Here is a 14478-nt window from a genome sequence, read left to right on the forward strand (position 1 = left end):
GGGAGTTACTGGTGTTCTGGAGGGCAGCTGGTGCCTTTCAATACCCAAAAAATAAATGACAGGGTACCTCTGACACCATCCGTGGGGCTTGTCCCTCTGTCCTGTGACGCACGGATCCACAAGACAGAAGCCCAGGGAAATCCAGGCAAGGTTGGGGTGGGGGAATAGACCCTGCGGCCACCAGCGAGGGCAGAATAAAGGGTACAAACATGACGTCAAAGCCCTAAGAAGTGGGCAGTGGCCTGGTTCATTGTGCGACCTGACCAAGGGCTTCTGTCTAAATGTGAATTCAATGTTGACAGCAGGCTCAACCAGGAACACATTTTCTGAAATGACAGCATTTTAAAAAAAAAACAGAGCCAGTCCGTGCAAATTTCAGAATATCAGAGATCACAGGGATCTAATGTCCACAATCATTTCCCCCAAATGATGTGGATGTTTTTTATTTCCAAATTGTAAAAAGCTTCTTGCTAAATATATGAGTTAAACACAATCGTGATTAAAAATTTTGAGCAATACATAAAAGTTTAAACAAGTACAAGTCACCTAAAACACTGCTAATCCTGAAACAACTCCATGAACACTTATTGAATGTATTTCCGATGTTGCTCTAGAAACACAGGAAATGGAATTAGGTCACATGTGACCATTTTGTCCTTTTTGCTTGTTTCCTCCCAAACTCAGTTGTTTGCATTTAAAGAAAAGAGAAAACATTCCTTGCACATGCTTTTCTAAGCCATCATCTGTCCACTTGTGTTGTTTATGTGGTATCTTTTTATAGCATCTGGATTTGTCTTCCTCAATTCCTGGTCACATAAATTATCTTTTAAGATTTAAATGTTTTTAAATTTTCATTTAGGTTTTGACTTTATCTGAAATTTTGTTTTGTATATGAGGGGAGAGTCTAATTTTATTTTCCTCTTAATAAATTTCCATTTGTGCCAGCAACATTTATTAAAGAAATACTGTATATAACAATTAAAATTGAATACTAACCTGTCACATAGTAAATTTCTGTATATCCGGGATCTGTTTATGGTTCTCGGTAACTTTTATTCTGTTGGGGACGGTATAGTACACTGATATCTGGCATTATTTTCTTGTTTATTGTCAGACATTTGTCTTCTATAGGGAGATTTTATCTCATTTAAAATGTGACTCTCTTTAGGATTTCATTACGTACAATATATAAATTTTACAGAAATTTATTTATGATTTTCAGTAATTAAACATTTCTATCAATAGTCAGGTATGTCTTTGTGATGCTGAAACTCTTTTCCAACCCTCATCCTGGCCAGTTTGGCTCAGCAGTTAAAGCGTCAGCCTGCATACCAGAGAGTCCTGGGTTCAGTTCCCCAGGGTCATGTGGGTGGCAACCAGTTGATGTGTCTGTCTCACATCAATGTTTATCTCTCCCCACCCCCTCCTGCTCTATCTGAAGATAAATGCAAAAATGTCCTCAGGTGAGGATTAAAAATATATGTATTTTCCAACCCTCAAAAATATTATAATTATTTTTCATGTACCTTTCTTATTAAAATAATTTCTGGATATTTCATAGCTTTTGTTATTATTGTGAATTAAATTTTCCACATTTCCATGTTTAGCTGGGAATTGCTAACAGTTAAGGAACTATTTTTTTTTTTTTTTAAAGACGAACTTTATTTCGAAGCAACCTGAAAAGAGCAGGCAGGGGTCCAGAGCTCCAAACTGGTCGAAGGGGAAACGCAGTTACATGTCCAACTGGCAGGGCCTCAGCTGGGAGCCTCCCCGGTTCCTTCTGATTGCCAGGCAGCTGCTCGGTTTCCTCTTCGGGTTGAAGCTAAGAAAGCAGGCTTAGTTTCCCTGCCCATGATACACTGAAATACAGTTAATTTAGTAGCTTTCTTCACATTTCCTTTAAAAAGAGCCAGAGATTTCCTTCATGTTTTCAGCAGTTCAGTTGGTAAAGATCCTGACTCCAATTCACATGAAGTGGATTACATTCCATTACTCCTCACAACAGCCAGGCGGAAGGTTATTCCATTACTTTTGAAGGACTGGTAGGGTTCGCATCTGCAATGGTAGCCAAATAAATGAGATTTCTATGTAACACATGCTGGTACTGGACGCACTCATTCGCCCGGCCTTTGTTCTGATACTCCACGATACAGCGGATTAGCTGGTCATTCTCCTCCAGGAGCCGCTGGATGGTCTCCTGGTTGACTTGCGCCTTGCCTCTCAGCCAGTCGGGAACGAAGGCCACCGACATTCCGGGGGGCCAGCTTGGAACCCGGCCTCGGGCCGGTGAACCCCGCCGCGGCCGGAGCAGAGCCAACCAGCGGCTCCAGCTGCTCCGCGGGCGCCCGGAACTATTTTTATATATTAATCTTATATGTGTTTTAAAGTCAAGCTTTCTGGATTTTTCTTTTATAAAATTGTATCTCTGACCAAATTAAATATCTTTGCCTTTTCTTTCCATTATTCAAGAAGCAGGAGTGTCCCAAACGGACCCTGATACTCATTCCAGGGTCTCCCCTTCTCGCCAGCAAGCGGAGCCGCATGGAACTCCGCTCAGAGGCTGTCTCTGGCTGAGGTCCTGTAACGTCCCATCAGGACCGAGATCCGCCTTCGCCAGGACACCCAGACGCAAGGCAACTGGCTTTCCCAGAATGCACTGGGAACATTTGTCGCTCTACGCCCAGGATGCTCCGTTTCAAGCAGCATCTGTATTCTTCCAGCGTGCAGATACCTTCTCAGGCTCGTCCTCTAGGGGAGAGGCTGGGCGAGGAGGGGCCCTCCGCTGGAATGGGACTCAGAGATGCCACATTCAGAGACGCCCCAAACCACCTCAGCTTTCCATGTTGAGAACCCGAGGGCCTGCATGCATCTGTCTTACTAACTCTGGTCTTTGAATTTTCCCTTTGATGGGTAAAACCTGTTCCTTAACTAATGCCATGTGACACTGTAGAATTTACCTTGACCTTCCCCATGACAGAAGTGCAGAAAGGGGACAACTGTGAGGATAGGATACTTTATTTCCCAACCTTTATAGCACTTGTTTCGTTTTTTCTCCTATGAAAGTGAGTATAATCAGCAAAACAATTCGAATATTTTTTAATTTATTATTTTATTTGTATTTGTTGAAAAATACATAACTTTGTCTCTGATTAGTCTTCACTCTCTTTTTTTTTTTTTTTTTTGGACATTAACAATTATTTTTGGAAAGCTCTTTCAATATATGTAAGCAGTTGCTATTTATTTACATCTTACTTACAATAATATTAAAACATTTTAATTATGTTACATCAAATATGTTTGATGCCCCCGTATATGACCATATTAGTTTTCTCCTCCACATTTTGATGTACTATGTTGATCTAGTTCCTGATATTGAACCTTCCTTGCATTCCTTGGATGAGCACTACTTGGTCAGTATATTTTTTTTATTCTATTTGCTAACATTTCATTTAAAATTTTCATATCTCTATAAGAGAGATTTACCTACACTGTTTCTTTGTACTAGCTCTACATGTTTTGAAGTTTAATTTCTACAGGCTTCAAAAAATAAATCGGGGTTCTTTCCATCTTTACCTATAATCTGGGTTAATGCGCATGATTTGGGAATTATTTTTTCTTTCAATGTTATATAGAACTCAGATACGTAACTAGAAATTCTTGGGGCTTTTTAATAATAGATTTTAATCCCACTTTCAGCATCTTCTAAAGTCTATTCAAATTTCCTGTCTCTTTATTCCAACTTGGGTCATTTCTTGTTTACCATAAAACCATCACTTTCCTCTCTAGGTTTCCAAATTTGCTGCCAAGGACTGCACATAGTAATCTCTTCTAATTATTTTCATTTCTTCTGTTTCTCTCTCCTCTTTTCAATCTTGTATAATTTTGGTATTTTTCCTTCGAGGGCTTATGTTTTTATTGGGTTTTGCAAAAAGAATATAGTTTTTCATTTATTTATCTTCAGTACAATTTTTTCATTTATTTCAATTTTTATTTTTACTAATTTGAGTTTTCTATATTCTTTTGTTAATTTTGTTCTATTATAAGTTCACAAATGAGCATAATTTCCTATGTTCTTAGCCTGTATTCTCTATTAATCAAGGCACTGAGAGACAATACTTTCACACACACCCCATATTCTTGTATAATATGTTCTCCTTTTTATTCTTTTTTTATATTTCTCCATTAATTTTATGTTATTTAAGAGTGTTCCATATTCTTATTATAAATTTATCATTACACTTTTTTATTATCAGAGAATGTGGCCAATGAAGTATTTTGGTTATTTTGGTAAGGTTTTCCTTGTGGCTCATATATGGCCAACTTTTTCATATTTCCTGAGCCATAAGGAAAAATCCCTATATTCTTAACCCAAAGATATATATTACACATACAAATTTGTTTATTACATTATTTGATTTATCTCTGTCCTTACCTATTTTTAACCTACTTAGCCTGATTCTGAAAGTACATTAACATTTCCCATTGTTTAATCAAGTTCTTTTTGCATTTCTAAAAGTTTTTATTATTTAATTATTATGCTGATTGAAGTAAGTTCACACAATTTCTTTTCAATAACTGGGTATTTTATTATTCTAAAACGTCCCTCTTTGTTATGTTTAGTGTTTTTATCTTTAAACTTCACCTTGCCTAGTATTAATGTTGTCGCTCCTGAGTTCTTTCTGTTTCCTCTGTTTCCCTAGAATTATTTCCCTTCCTTTTGTTTCCAATTTTGACTTTATCCCTTCCATCTTACATTCATTTTACTTTCTGGCTTTCTCTTTTTCTTTTTCTTTTATTACTGATGTGACCAAGTAAACACTCACATCTTAAATGTTTATTGTTAATTTTTTTTTTTATCCTCATCTGAGGATTTTTTTTTTTTTTTTTTTTTTTTTTGCATTTATCTGCAGATAAGCAGGAGGGAGAAAGGGAGGAAGAGAAAGAGAGAAACATCGACATGAGAAAGACACATCGAGTGGTTGCCACCCACACGACCCCAACTGGGACTGGAGACAAACTGCAACCGAGGTACATGCCCTTAGCAGGAACCGAACCCAGGACTCTCTGATCCTCAAGCCAATGCTCTAACTGCTGAGCCAAACTGGCCAGGGCTATAGTTAATATTTAAAGTGCTGTCTTCTGCCACTTTCCTACCAGTCACCACTCACGACACTCATGACCAAACACACGTTGGTTTTATCCAACAGGAAATCAGCCATTTCCCTCACCAGACACCCTCTCCCACCCTCTTCTGCCTCTTCCCCATTATGGCAGATAAAATCCTTCCATATTCTTACTTCCTTGTCTCCTGAGAACTTGTAACTATTCTCTCTCCTTCCTACTTCATCGCTCCCAACGCCGACTCCTCAGTTTTGATTACATCATTTCATATTTTTAGTGGTTTCGTTTCAGAACTGCTTTAAGATTTTAAAAAGTAGATTGTTTCTTCTATTTCAGAATTTTTATTTTACACATGAGACCCAGTCACCCCCTGGAATCCATTGAGATTGAACTAACGGGATGTAACTTCTGCTGTTCCTTCTCCTTCTCATCCTCTCCCACATCGAAGTCTCTGTAGTGATTCATTTCTTGTTTAGTTAGAGTCTATTTTTGACTGCTGCCTACAGATGCGGGGTGTGGGTGATACAATGTCTGAATCCTGAATGTTTGTCATTTCTTTCGCCCTGCCCCACAGGTGATGATATCGTTGCTGTAGACCACATTCTCAGAATAGGAGCTTTTTCTTGGAAATCTACACACAGTATCTGATGAGCTTCCAGAGCTGCAGAAGAGCAATTTCTAGTCTTCTTTTTTCCCCTGTAAGTAACCTGTTCATTCTGTCTTAAAATATAAAGATTTTCTCTTTGTCATTGTGCATCAGAAATTGACCAGAATATGTCCAGTCATGTGTCCTCTTATCAGTCTTGGCTGAACTACAATGACACATAACACATTTCAATCTGCTTATGTTTTAGTCATTTTGTTTTTACTCACTCACTGGGGTCAGATAAAGCTGTTGAGGGGCTTCAAGCCAGATCAAGCGCTCCAATAACAGTGAGTGTGTGTGTGTGTGTGTGTGTGTGTGTGCGCGCGCAGCAATCCATGTCTCGCCCAGCCAGCCAGCAGAATTCCCTCCAGCAGGTAAGCTGCCACCCCTTGTCCGTGGTACCAGAATAAACCATCCCCCTCTCTCTGCACTTGCAGCCCAGAGAAGGATGGCTATGAGAGACTCAGCCCAAATATGCAGCAATTCTGCTTTCTAGACACGTGGCAGCTCCTTGACAGATTCCTGCATCTGGGGAACCTCTGGCCATCTTCTGAGATAGTCACAGGTCCTCAAAAGTGGAGGCTTCCTGGGACCCACCAAGTTCCCATTCCAGGGAGTGTTTACCGATCTCCAGACACAATGGGGAGGGGCACTGACAGAGCCAAGGCCTCATTCATATCCTTTGGCCATTCCTTCAGATACCCCAGCTCCTATCTGACGGGGAAAGGGTGATCAATAGTGGGACAAAAGGCATTAGGGACACATTCAACTTCTGTCTTCCCAGAATCCTCAGGTGTATGCTCTACACATACTTGTGTGCTCCACAGTTAGACCAGGGGATTCAGAGCAACAGCCCAAGGGGCCCCCAGAAAGGTACTAAATAAATGTTGAACCAGAGAGAGAGTATTTAAAAAGAGGGGGTAAATGTAGAGATAAGCCCTTCATGATTTACTCAGAGCAATTAGGGAGAAAATGGTAATTTAAAAACTGTAGATTTTGCATTATTGCCATATTTGTTTAGGTTACAATAAGCCATTTGTGATCTCTGAGTATGGCAGCGCTGTCTTATATGACATGCCTGCCTTTCATAACATATTCAGTGGTTTTTATATTGTATGTGGTTTCTAATTTAGACATACAGCATCACTTAATTTCCAGAAAGGCTAACACTTGGCTAATAATTGCTAGTACAACACTTCTAACTTACCTACTTGTACAAAATATTGTCAGAGTGCTCGTTTTTGCTAAAGAGATCTCATGTCACTTGTTAGTCCCATCCATCACGTCTAAGTGCTTTTTTATGAGCTAGCAGAGTCAACATTTACCTGGAACTGACTAACACCCTTTGATTTTCATCTGGAATTGAAAGGGAAGTCATTTGTCATACAGAATAAGTGAAATTTTAATCAAGTTGAGATCCATCACAGTTTTTAAGGTTTGAACTGACACGTTCCCTGCCCAAGTATGGAATAAACCCTAGATATACAGGTTGCAAATATTTTATGACTTTGAATCCAATGTTCAGCCTTAGGAGACAACAAGTTTCCAAAGTGCCCTATCTCAGCTTCCATTATTACGAAGCTGCGAGTTGCCTTTCAGCCCCTAGCAATCAAACAGCCAGAAAGCTTCTGCCAGAAGTTCATTTAAATTTGAAAAGCTGAGGACGTTTTCTTTGTTCTCCACAGAACACGGTTCTCTTTTGACCAGAAAAGAAATCCTAGGGCATGTGGTGGAGATCCCAGCAGAACAATGTGGCCTCCTGAATGCACAGGGCAGAAATAGATTCAGTCCGAGTTAGAAGAAGCGCGGTCAGTCAAGTAAGAAGCTGAAGAGACCAACGTTAAAATTCAACGAGAAACATCAGTGGCCGGCCAGTGTGAGGGGGATGGGGTCCTGATCAAGGGCGAATGCAAGATGGTTTGCAGCTGGGTTGAGAGCCCAAGAGGAAGAGCTAACAGGCAGTTGATGGATACGCACCATGGACAGCTCCAACTGAGCCCACCTGTCGGGCCTGCTGCCTGCCCTGACCTGTCTTCAACTGCACGCCCTCTGAGACCATTGGTGGTCTCTCAGAGCGAGTGTCGTTCACAATAAAGGGCCCACTCCTCCTACGCAAGAACTCCCCAGCTGACAAGTCAGGTGGCTGATTTCAGGCCCAAGAGTTGATGCCAGAGGTTCCCCCTTCTCTCCTTGGTCAGTTACGAGCGGCATCCAGGGCTCTGGGCCTCTCGAAGGCCATGCCCTGGGTCTTTGTGCGAGGCTCTGCCCTCTGTTCTTTGTTTAAACAAAAAGGTGATCATCCCAATAAGAAATGCAGCCCGGCTGGTGTGGCTCAGTGGTTGAGCATTGACCCTGCACCAAGAGGTCACCGGTTCAATTCCCGGTCAGGGCCCATGCCCAGGCTGTGGGCTAGATCCCCAGTGGGGGGCGTGCAGGAGGCGGGCATTCAATGTTTTCTCTCATCAATGTTTCTATCTCTCTCTCCCTCTCCTTTCTTCTTTCTCTAAAATCAATAAAAGGAAAAAAAATTTTTAAAGAAAATTCTGACAAATTACAGAAGATAGAGGAAAACTTAAGGAATCACAATTGTGCACCAAGAACCCCAGGAGGGAAGAACATCTCAAAGCCTTTCCCCTCCTTTAAAACAAGGTTTCTAAGGAAAAGGAGTACTGTCTTCTCGCTCATCGTGAGCCCGGGACTTATAATGTCAAGAGGTTCGGAAACCAGGCGGCTGCCGTGTTGTCACCGACCTGCTGAGGCCCCGAGGCCGGGCTTGCTGCCTCCACCCAGCACCGGAGCCAGCCACCACGAAGCCTGGCACGCGGAGGAGCCTGTGCTGGGGTCCTGCTCTGCGCCCTTGGTTCTGTGTGCCATGGCGAGCCTCCGTCACTTCTCAGACAGCACCAGACTCTGAGAGCTCGTGCGTGACCCTGAGCAACTCCCTCCTCTGCCTCCTTCCCACCTCCGGACTCTTCTCAGCGCAGAATTCACTTCCCCCAGGAAGTCCGTCTTGGGAGGTGCCCATCTTACGAACTCCGCATTCGATCGTAGGGTAGCATTTATCCCACACGGTTTGTAACTGCTCTTTTTTTTTTTTTTTTATTCTCACCCGAGGACATTATTCCATTTTTTATTCAGATAGAGTGGAAGGGAGAGAGAGAGAGAAACATCAATGTGAAAGGGACACATCGAGTGGCCGCCACCCACACGACCCAACCAGGGCCAGGGACAAACTGCAGCCAAGGTACATGCCCTTAGCGGGAACCGAACCCAGGTCTCTGTGGACCGCAGGCTGACGCTCTAACCGCTGAGCCAAACCGGTCAGGGCTGTAACTGCTCTTTTAACGGTTGTTCTCCTCCATTAAACTATAAACTCCTGGAAAGTCAGAATTATACCCTGTTCACTGCTCTCTTCCGAGCCCCTTCCATTGGACCTGGCCAACAGGTGTCCACATGTATTGAAGATGAACCTTTCTGCCCACCAAGTGCAGTCTTCCTTTCGAATGTAAGCATAATCGCCTTACTTTCAGACCCTGTCAGTAGCCCATGGGCAGAAGACACCAATAAATATGTCTCAAAGTTAGAGTCAAAGTGGAATTTGGGGGGGCATGACTGTAGCAGATAAAACATACTTGTTACTATGGTGACTAGGTGTCATCAGAAGGAAAATTTCTCCAAGTATCACACACTCTGTTGCTGGAAATTCCTACCCCAAATCCATTTCTGTGTAGAGCCTAAACCCCTTTAAGTGTTCTCACGATCTTTGCAAGTATTATGTACCTTAAGCAAATCAAATATAATGGATCTTTCAAGAAACATCGACTTTGGAAAGGCGATGTTGTGTACCCAGGCCATAGAACGAACCCCCAAAATCCAAGAGACTTAAATCATACAAACTATCCTCTCTGACCACAATAGAATGAAACGAGAAATGAATAAAAGAAATTTGGGACCTGCACAAATGCATGAAAATTAACATTCTTTGGGGTAATAAAAATGTCCGAAAACTGATTGTGGTGATTATTGTAAGTAAGTTAGTAAGTTCCCTCCTGCATCAAAATGAGTCTATTCATATACTATTTTATAGCCTTTCTCTGCCCTGTGTGCAGGTCCTGAATGCTCCCGGGCCTGTTGTTAGGGTGAAGGAAATATGAACAAACTTCGTTCTCATCTGAGTTCACCCCACTCATCCGATGACCTTGTCCAATAGCAGGATCACAAAGACGCCTCCTGGCGCATCTGTGAGTCGGATGAGGTGCCCCAGTAACTTGAAAAGAATGAGGAAATTCTTTGTAAGTTGCCTAGTCAGGACTTTCTCCACATCTGAGAAACTGTTACATCTGTGAGCCTATTACTATTTAGTTGTGGTAGTAATAACACAGCAAATTAAAGCATCCTATTTGCATTTTCTTCTATCTGTGTCTTTAAGATTATCATAAAATTTAAGCAGATATGTACGCACGTGTAAAATCTGAACAACAATGTGTAATCAATTCCAGAAAAGGCCTAAATACATACCAAGCAGCTTCCATTGAAAATCCTTTAAGACAGTCCCAAGAGGCAGAAAGCCTATAACCATAATAATATAATAGCTGCCATTTACCAAACACGTTCTACTGGCCAGCACTACGCTCAGCATTTTCATACATTATCTCATTTAACCTTCAGGGCAACTTTGCAAAACAAGTATCCCTAACACCCCTCGCTTCCAATGAAGGGACTGAGAGTCAGAGAGCTAAGACCATGTGTCTGAGGCCGATACTCTGGCCAAGATCAAAATCAGGTCTTTCTGCAGTGGGTGGCCCATATGATTTCAGCTGCATGAGTTCTTGAAACATTGAGATACTTTTGTGCTGGTTGGTAAACAGCCATGACCCTGAGCCCTCCCCAGTCCTATGACCCCACAGACCCCCTTCTCAGTCCCCCAGCTACCCTGGCACATCTCCAGGACCCTCCCACTGCACACAACCCATAAAGCTGTCCCCTGCTCCATAGCCACCTTCTGACTGGCTGTGCCCACCCCCTGCCTTACCAGTTGTTAAATATTTCATGCTGCCCCCGCGGGTCAGCCTCCAAAGCCCGTAGGCTGAATACCCTCCCTGCAGAGATCTGGGGAGAAGACAGTGATGACGGAGCCAGCACTGACTTCAGCCCTAGCCAGTCTCCCCTGGCGTGGCCATCCCCACAGGGCAGCCATGCTCACGGCTGGCGCAGCAGGATGCCAGCGCTCGCTGCCACACACACAAAGGCACCGTGTCCCTCGGCACAGGAACGCCCCTCCCCCCTGGAGCATCCGGACCTGCGCACGCTGAGACAAGTCAGGAGGGGGACCCCGAAAAGCCACTTCCCACTGCGGTGTCTCCAACACGCTGTTACCAACATTGCTGAGCAATGGACTCTTACCCATTTCCCTCCAACAACGAGCAGTAGGTTCACTGGGCTCCTCTCGAGGGGAAAGTCATCAGTGCCGCTTGGGGTGAGGGGCACGCCCAGGCGCCCGGCACGCTGGAGGACCCCAACCCTGCACCTCTGGGCAGTCTGGCCAAGGACGGCCGTGCTAACCAGGTGTGCAGCAGGGCGGTGAGGCCGCAGGTGCCACAGGTGTTTCAGTTCAAAGTGCCTGGCTTCAGGTGCACACCGGAGAGCACAAAGGAATTTTATTTGGTTCATTTGATTATAAGTATTCCATTGTCCTTCTCATTGTCCCATTTGGTGTCATACGAAGGAGTACACACACACAAATCTACTAGAAGTAATTCACAAATTCAGTCAAGTTGCAGGACACAAAATTCGCACACATAAGCCTACTGCATTTCTTTACACCCACAACAATCTACCCACAAAGGAAATCAAGGAAACAATTCCATTTATAGTAGCATCGAAAGCAATTAAATCCTTACGAGTAAATGTGACCGAGGAAGCCAAAGATCTGCACACTGAGAACTATAAAACCTGGACGAAACCGAAGCTGTGGAGAAACAAAAAGACAGATAGACCCTGCTCACACGTTGAAAGACTTAATATTGTTGACATGTCCATACTGTCCAAAGCAGTCTCCGGGCTCAGCGCAATGCCTACAAAAATTCCAGTGGCGTTTTTCACAGAAATAAAAAAAATGATCATTCTAAAATTTCTACGGAACAACAAAAGACCCTGCACAGCCAAGCAGCCTTGAGAAAGAGCAGAGTTGGAGGCTTCGCCCTTCCTGGTGTTAAATTATGCAGCAAAGCTAAGCAATCCCGAGCACGGCTCTGGCATGCAAACAGACACCGAGAGCAGAGGACCGGAGAGGGACCCCGAAACAAGCCGCTGCCTGCAGTCAGCTAATGGTCGACCAGGGCAGCAGGAGCCCCAACGGGGGAAGGACCGTCTCTTCAGTAAACGGTGCTGGAGAAACTGGGTGTTCACATGGAAGAGGTTCAAGACTTACAAATAAGACCTGGAACCATAACTCCTGGAAGAAAGCAGAGGGGACAAACGCCCTGACTTTGTCTTTGGCACTGATTCTCTTTTGTATACGGAACCAAAACCTCAGACAACAAAAGTCAAAATAAGTCGAACTACACTAAAAAGCTCCCCCAGGGCAAAGAAGGAAGCAACAAAATGAAAAGCAACCTACCGACAGGAAGAAAATATTTGCAAATCACATATCAGGTTAGGGGTTAATATCCAAAATGTAAGAAACTCATACAACCCCACAACAGGAAAAAAAAAGATTTAAAAATGGGCAAAGAACCTGAATAGACATTTTTCCCTAAGGGGACACGTAAATGGCCAACACGTATGTGAAAAGATGTTGAACATCCCTAACTCAACAGGGAAATGCAAATCCAAAAGACAATGAGCTGTCACCCAAAACCTGGCTGTTATCAGAAAGACAAACCCCAAGTGTGGGAAAGGGTCTAGAGACCAAGAAACACCTGCACTGCATTGGTCAGAACCTAAGTTGGTACAGCCTTTCTAAGACAGTCTGGCGGTTCCTCAAAAAATAAAAATAAAAATACCATGTGATCCAGCACCCCATCTTTTGGGGGTATTAGCAAAGGAAATGCACTCGCTGCCCGGAGGAGGTGCACGTGTTCCACGTCCGTTGCGGCGTGAATCCTTTGCTCTGAAGGTCTCAGAAAAACCTCTGCCAGCACAAAGCTCAGGCTTAGTTTTCATTAAATCTTCCAGGTTTTTCATTAAATTATCAGCTTGCTTTTTCACCAGAGTCTTTGTAATACATTCGCTGGATAAAAGCCAAACCTTAAATTCAGATTTATTGAAGACTGCACACAGTTCTCCAACGAATACGTGTAACACACCAACATAAAGAGAATTCCGTAATTGTGGTCAAATGCTTAGCTCATGGTTTCAATCACATTTTTTGGCCTTGATTCTACTATATTTCAATATATATTTATTATTCTTAAATGTATTATATAGTTGGGCACGCATCCAAGTTTGGGCAATAAATATTGCTGTAACTTTAGTTCCAGTCATCTTGGTCATAATAAGATTATAAAATAATTTCAAAGAATTGAATGTTTCTTTCCTCAGATAATCTCTGGGATTATCTAACCCTAAAGATTATTTAATCTTGTATTTAATCTTCTTTTATTCCTAGGGAATCTGGATTAAACTATTTCTTTGATAACACAGATAACATCATTCCATTGTTCTGTTCCCAAAAGCTGGGCTACATTAAGAACTCCTCTGCTTCCAAACACCTCAAACAGTGCCTGGTTCAGAGTGGGTGTCCAACAAATCATTGTTCATAGAGTCAACAATGTTCATAAAATGAGGAGAAAACAAGAAACTCTTTCAACCAAAATTATACAATAGAAGATCTTCAAATGGGTTTTCTGCGGTGTACGTGAGCCGGAAAACTTGAATAGAAAATATTTAGGTATGAAACTCACGTCAACTTATCCAGCTTACGTATTTGGTATAGACCAATAAGTAGGAAAACATTTTGTGAGTATTGGATATTTTGCCTCAAGCTTCAAAATTTTCAAACTTCCAACAGCAGAACCAGTGAGGGCAGGTTGAAAATCTGGGAGCATAAGGGGGCGCTGAGACGGTAGGCGGGTATGAGGTGGTTAAGACAGACACTGCACTTTCTGAAATGAAAATGTAATCCCAGAAAGGAGTAACAACGGTGATTTATTAAAGGAAGGCTGTCTTTGCACAACGTGGCTTGTGTGTGTTAGCGTTTGCGCACAGCAGGGAACACACACAGACAATGATGTCTCTCCCGGGCTGGACAGCGGTCCCTCCACCAGCGGAAAGGGGTACAGAACTTCCAGGCACGACTAACCCACGGTGAGCATCTTGTTCTGACTTGACTAGAATAAGCATCTGCCCCGAGGCCGCTGCACACCGGGCAGTGCAATCGCCCCCCTCAGTTTCGCTTGCTGTGGCTAAGCATGTTGCAGGAGTAATTTCAAAAGCAGCTATTTATTCTCAATTATGGTGTGAAATCGCTGGTGATCACTGAAGGTCTAATGTATGCATTTAAATGCGAGATTGGTCAATTATTGTCTTCCATTTCCCATCGCTGAGCGCAGATCCTGCGAGGAGATAATGAGCCTTTCATTTCGCTCTTAAATGATGTCTTTGGTCATCCAAGAAAAAGACGGCGAAGGAGACGCCAGCTGGTGTCTCAAGGAGACAGGCTGTCTAAACGGGGCCGTCCCTGCACTCCGGGTTTCTGAAAACGCCCGGCC

At 43.0% G+C, this 14478-nt stretch overlaps 1 protein-coding gene across 1 annotated transcript; it reads right to left on the reverse strand.

Moving 5' to 3' along the window:
* Positions 1-1656: 1656 nt before the first annotated feature.
* Positions 1657-2338, reverse strand: LOC118618801 (SS18-like protein 2). The gene has a single exon (XM_036245289.1). The coding sequence runs from the start codon at positions 2249-2251 to the stop codon at positions 2018-2020; it is 234 nt and encodes a 77-aa protein (XP_036101182.1). The 5' UTR covers positions 2252-2338; the 3' UTR covers positions 1657-2017.
* Positions 2339-14478: the final 12140 nt, after the last annotated feature.

This window comes from Molossus molossus, unplaced genomic scaffold, assembly GCF_014108415.1.
Source record: "Molossus molossus isolate mMolMol1 unplaced genomic scaffold, mMolMol1.p scaffold_m16_p_6, whole genome shotgun sequence".
In the NCBI taxonomy this organism is placed as follows: domain Eukaryota; kingdom Metazoa; phylum Chordata; class Mammalia; order Chiroptera; family Molossidae; genus Molossus; species Molossus molossus.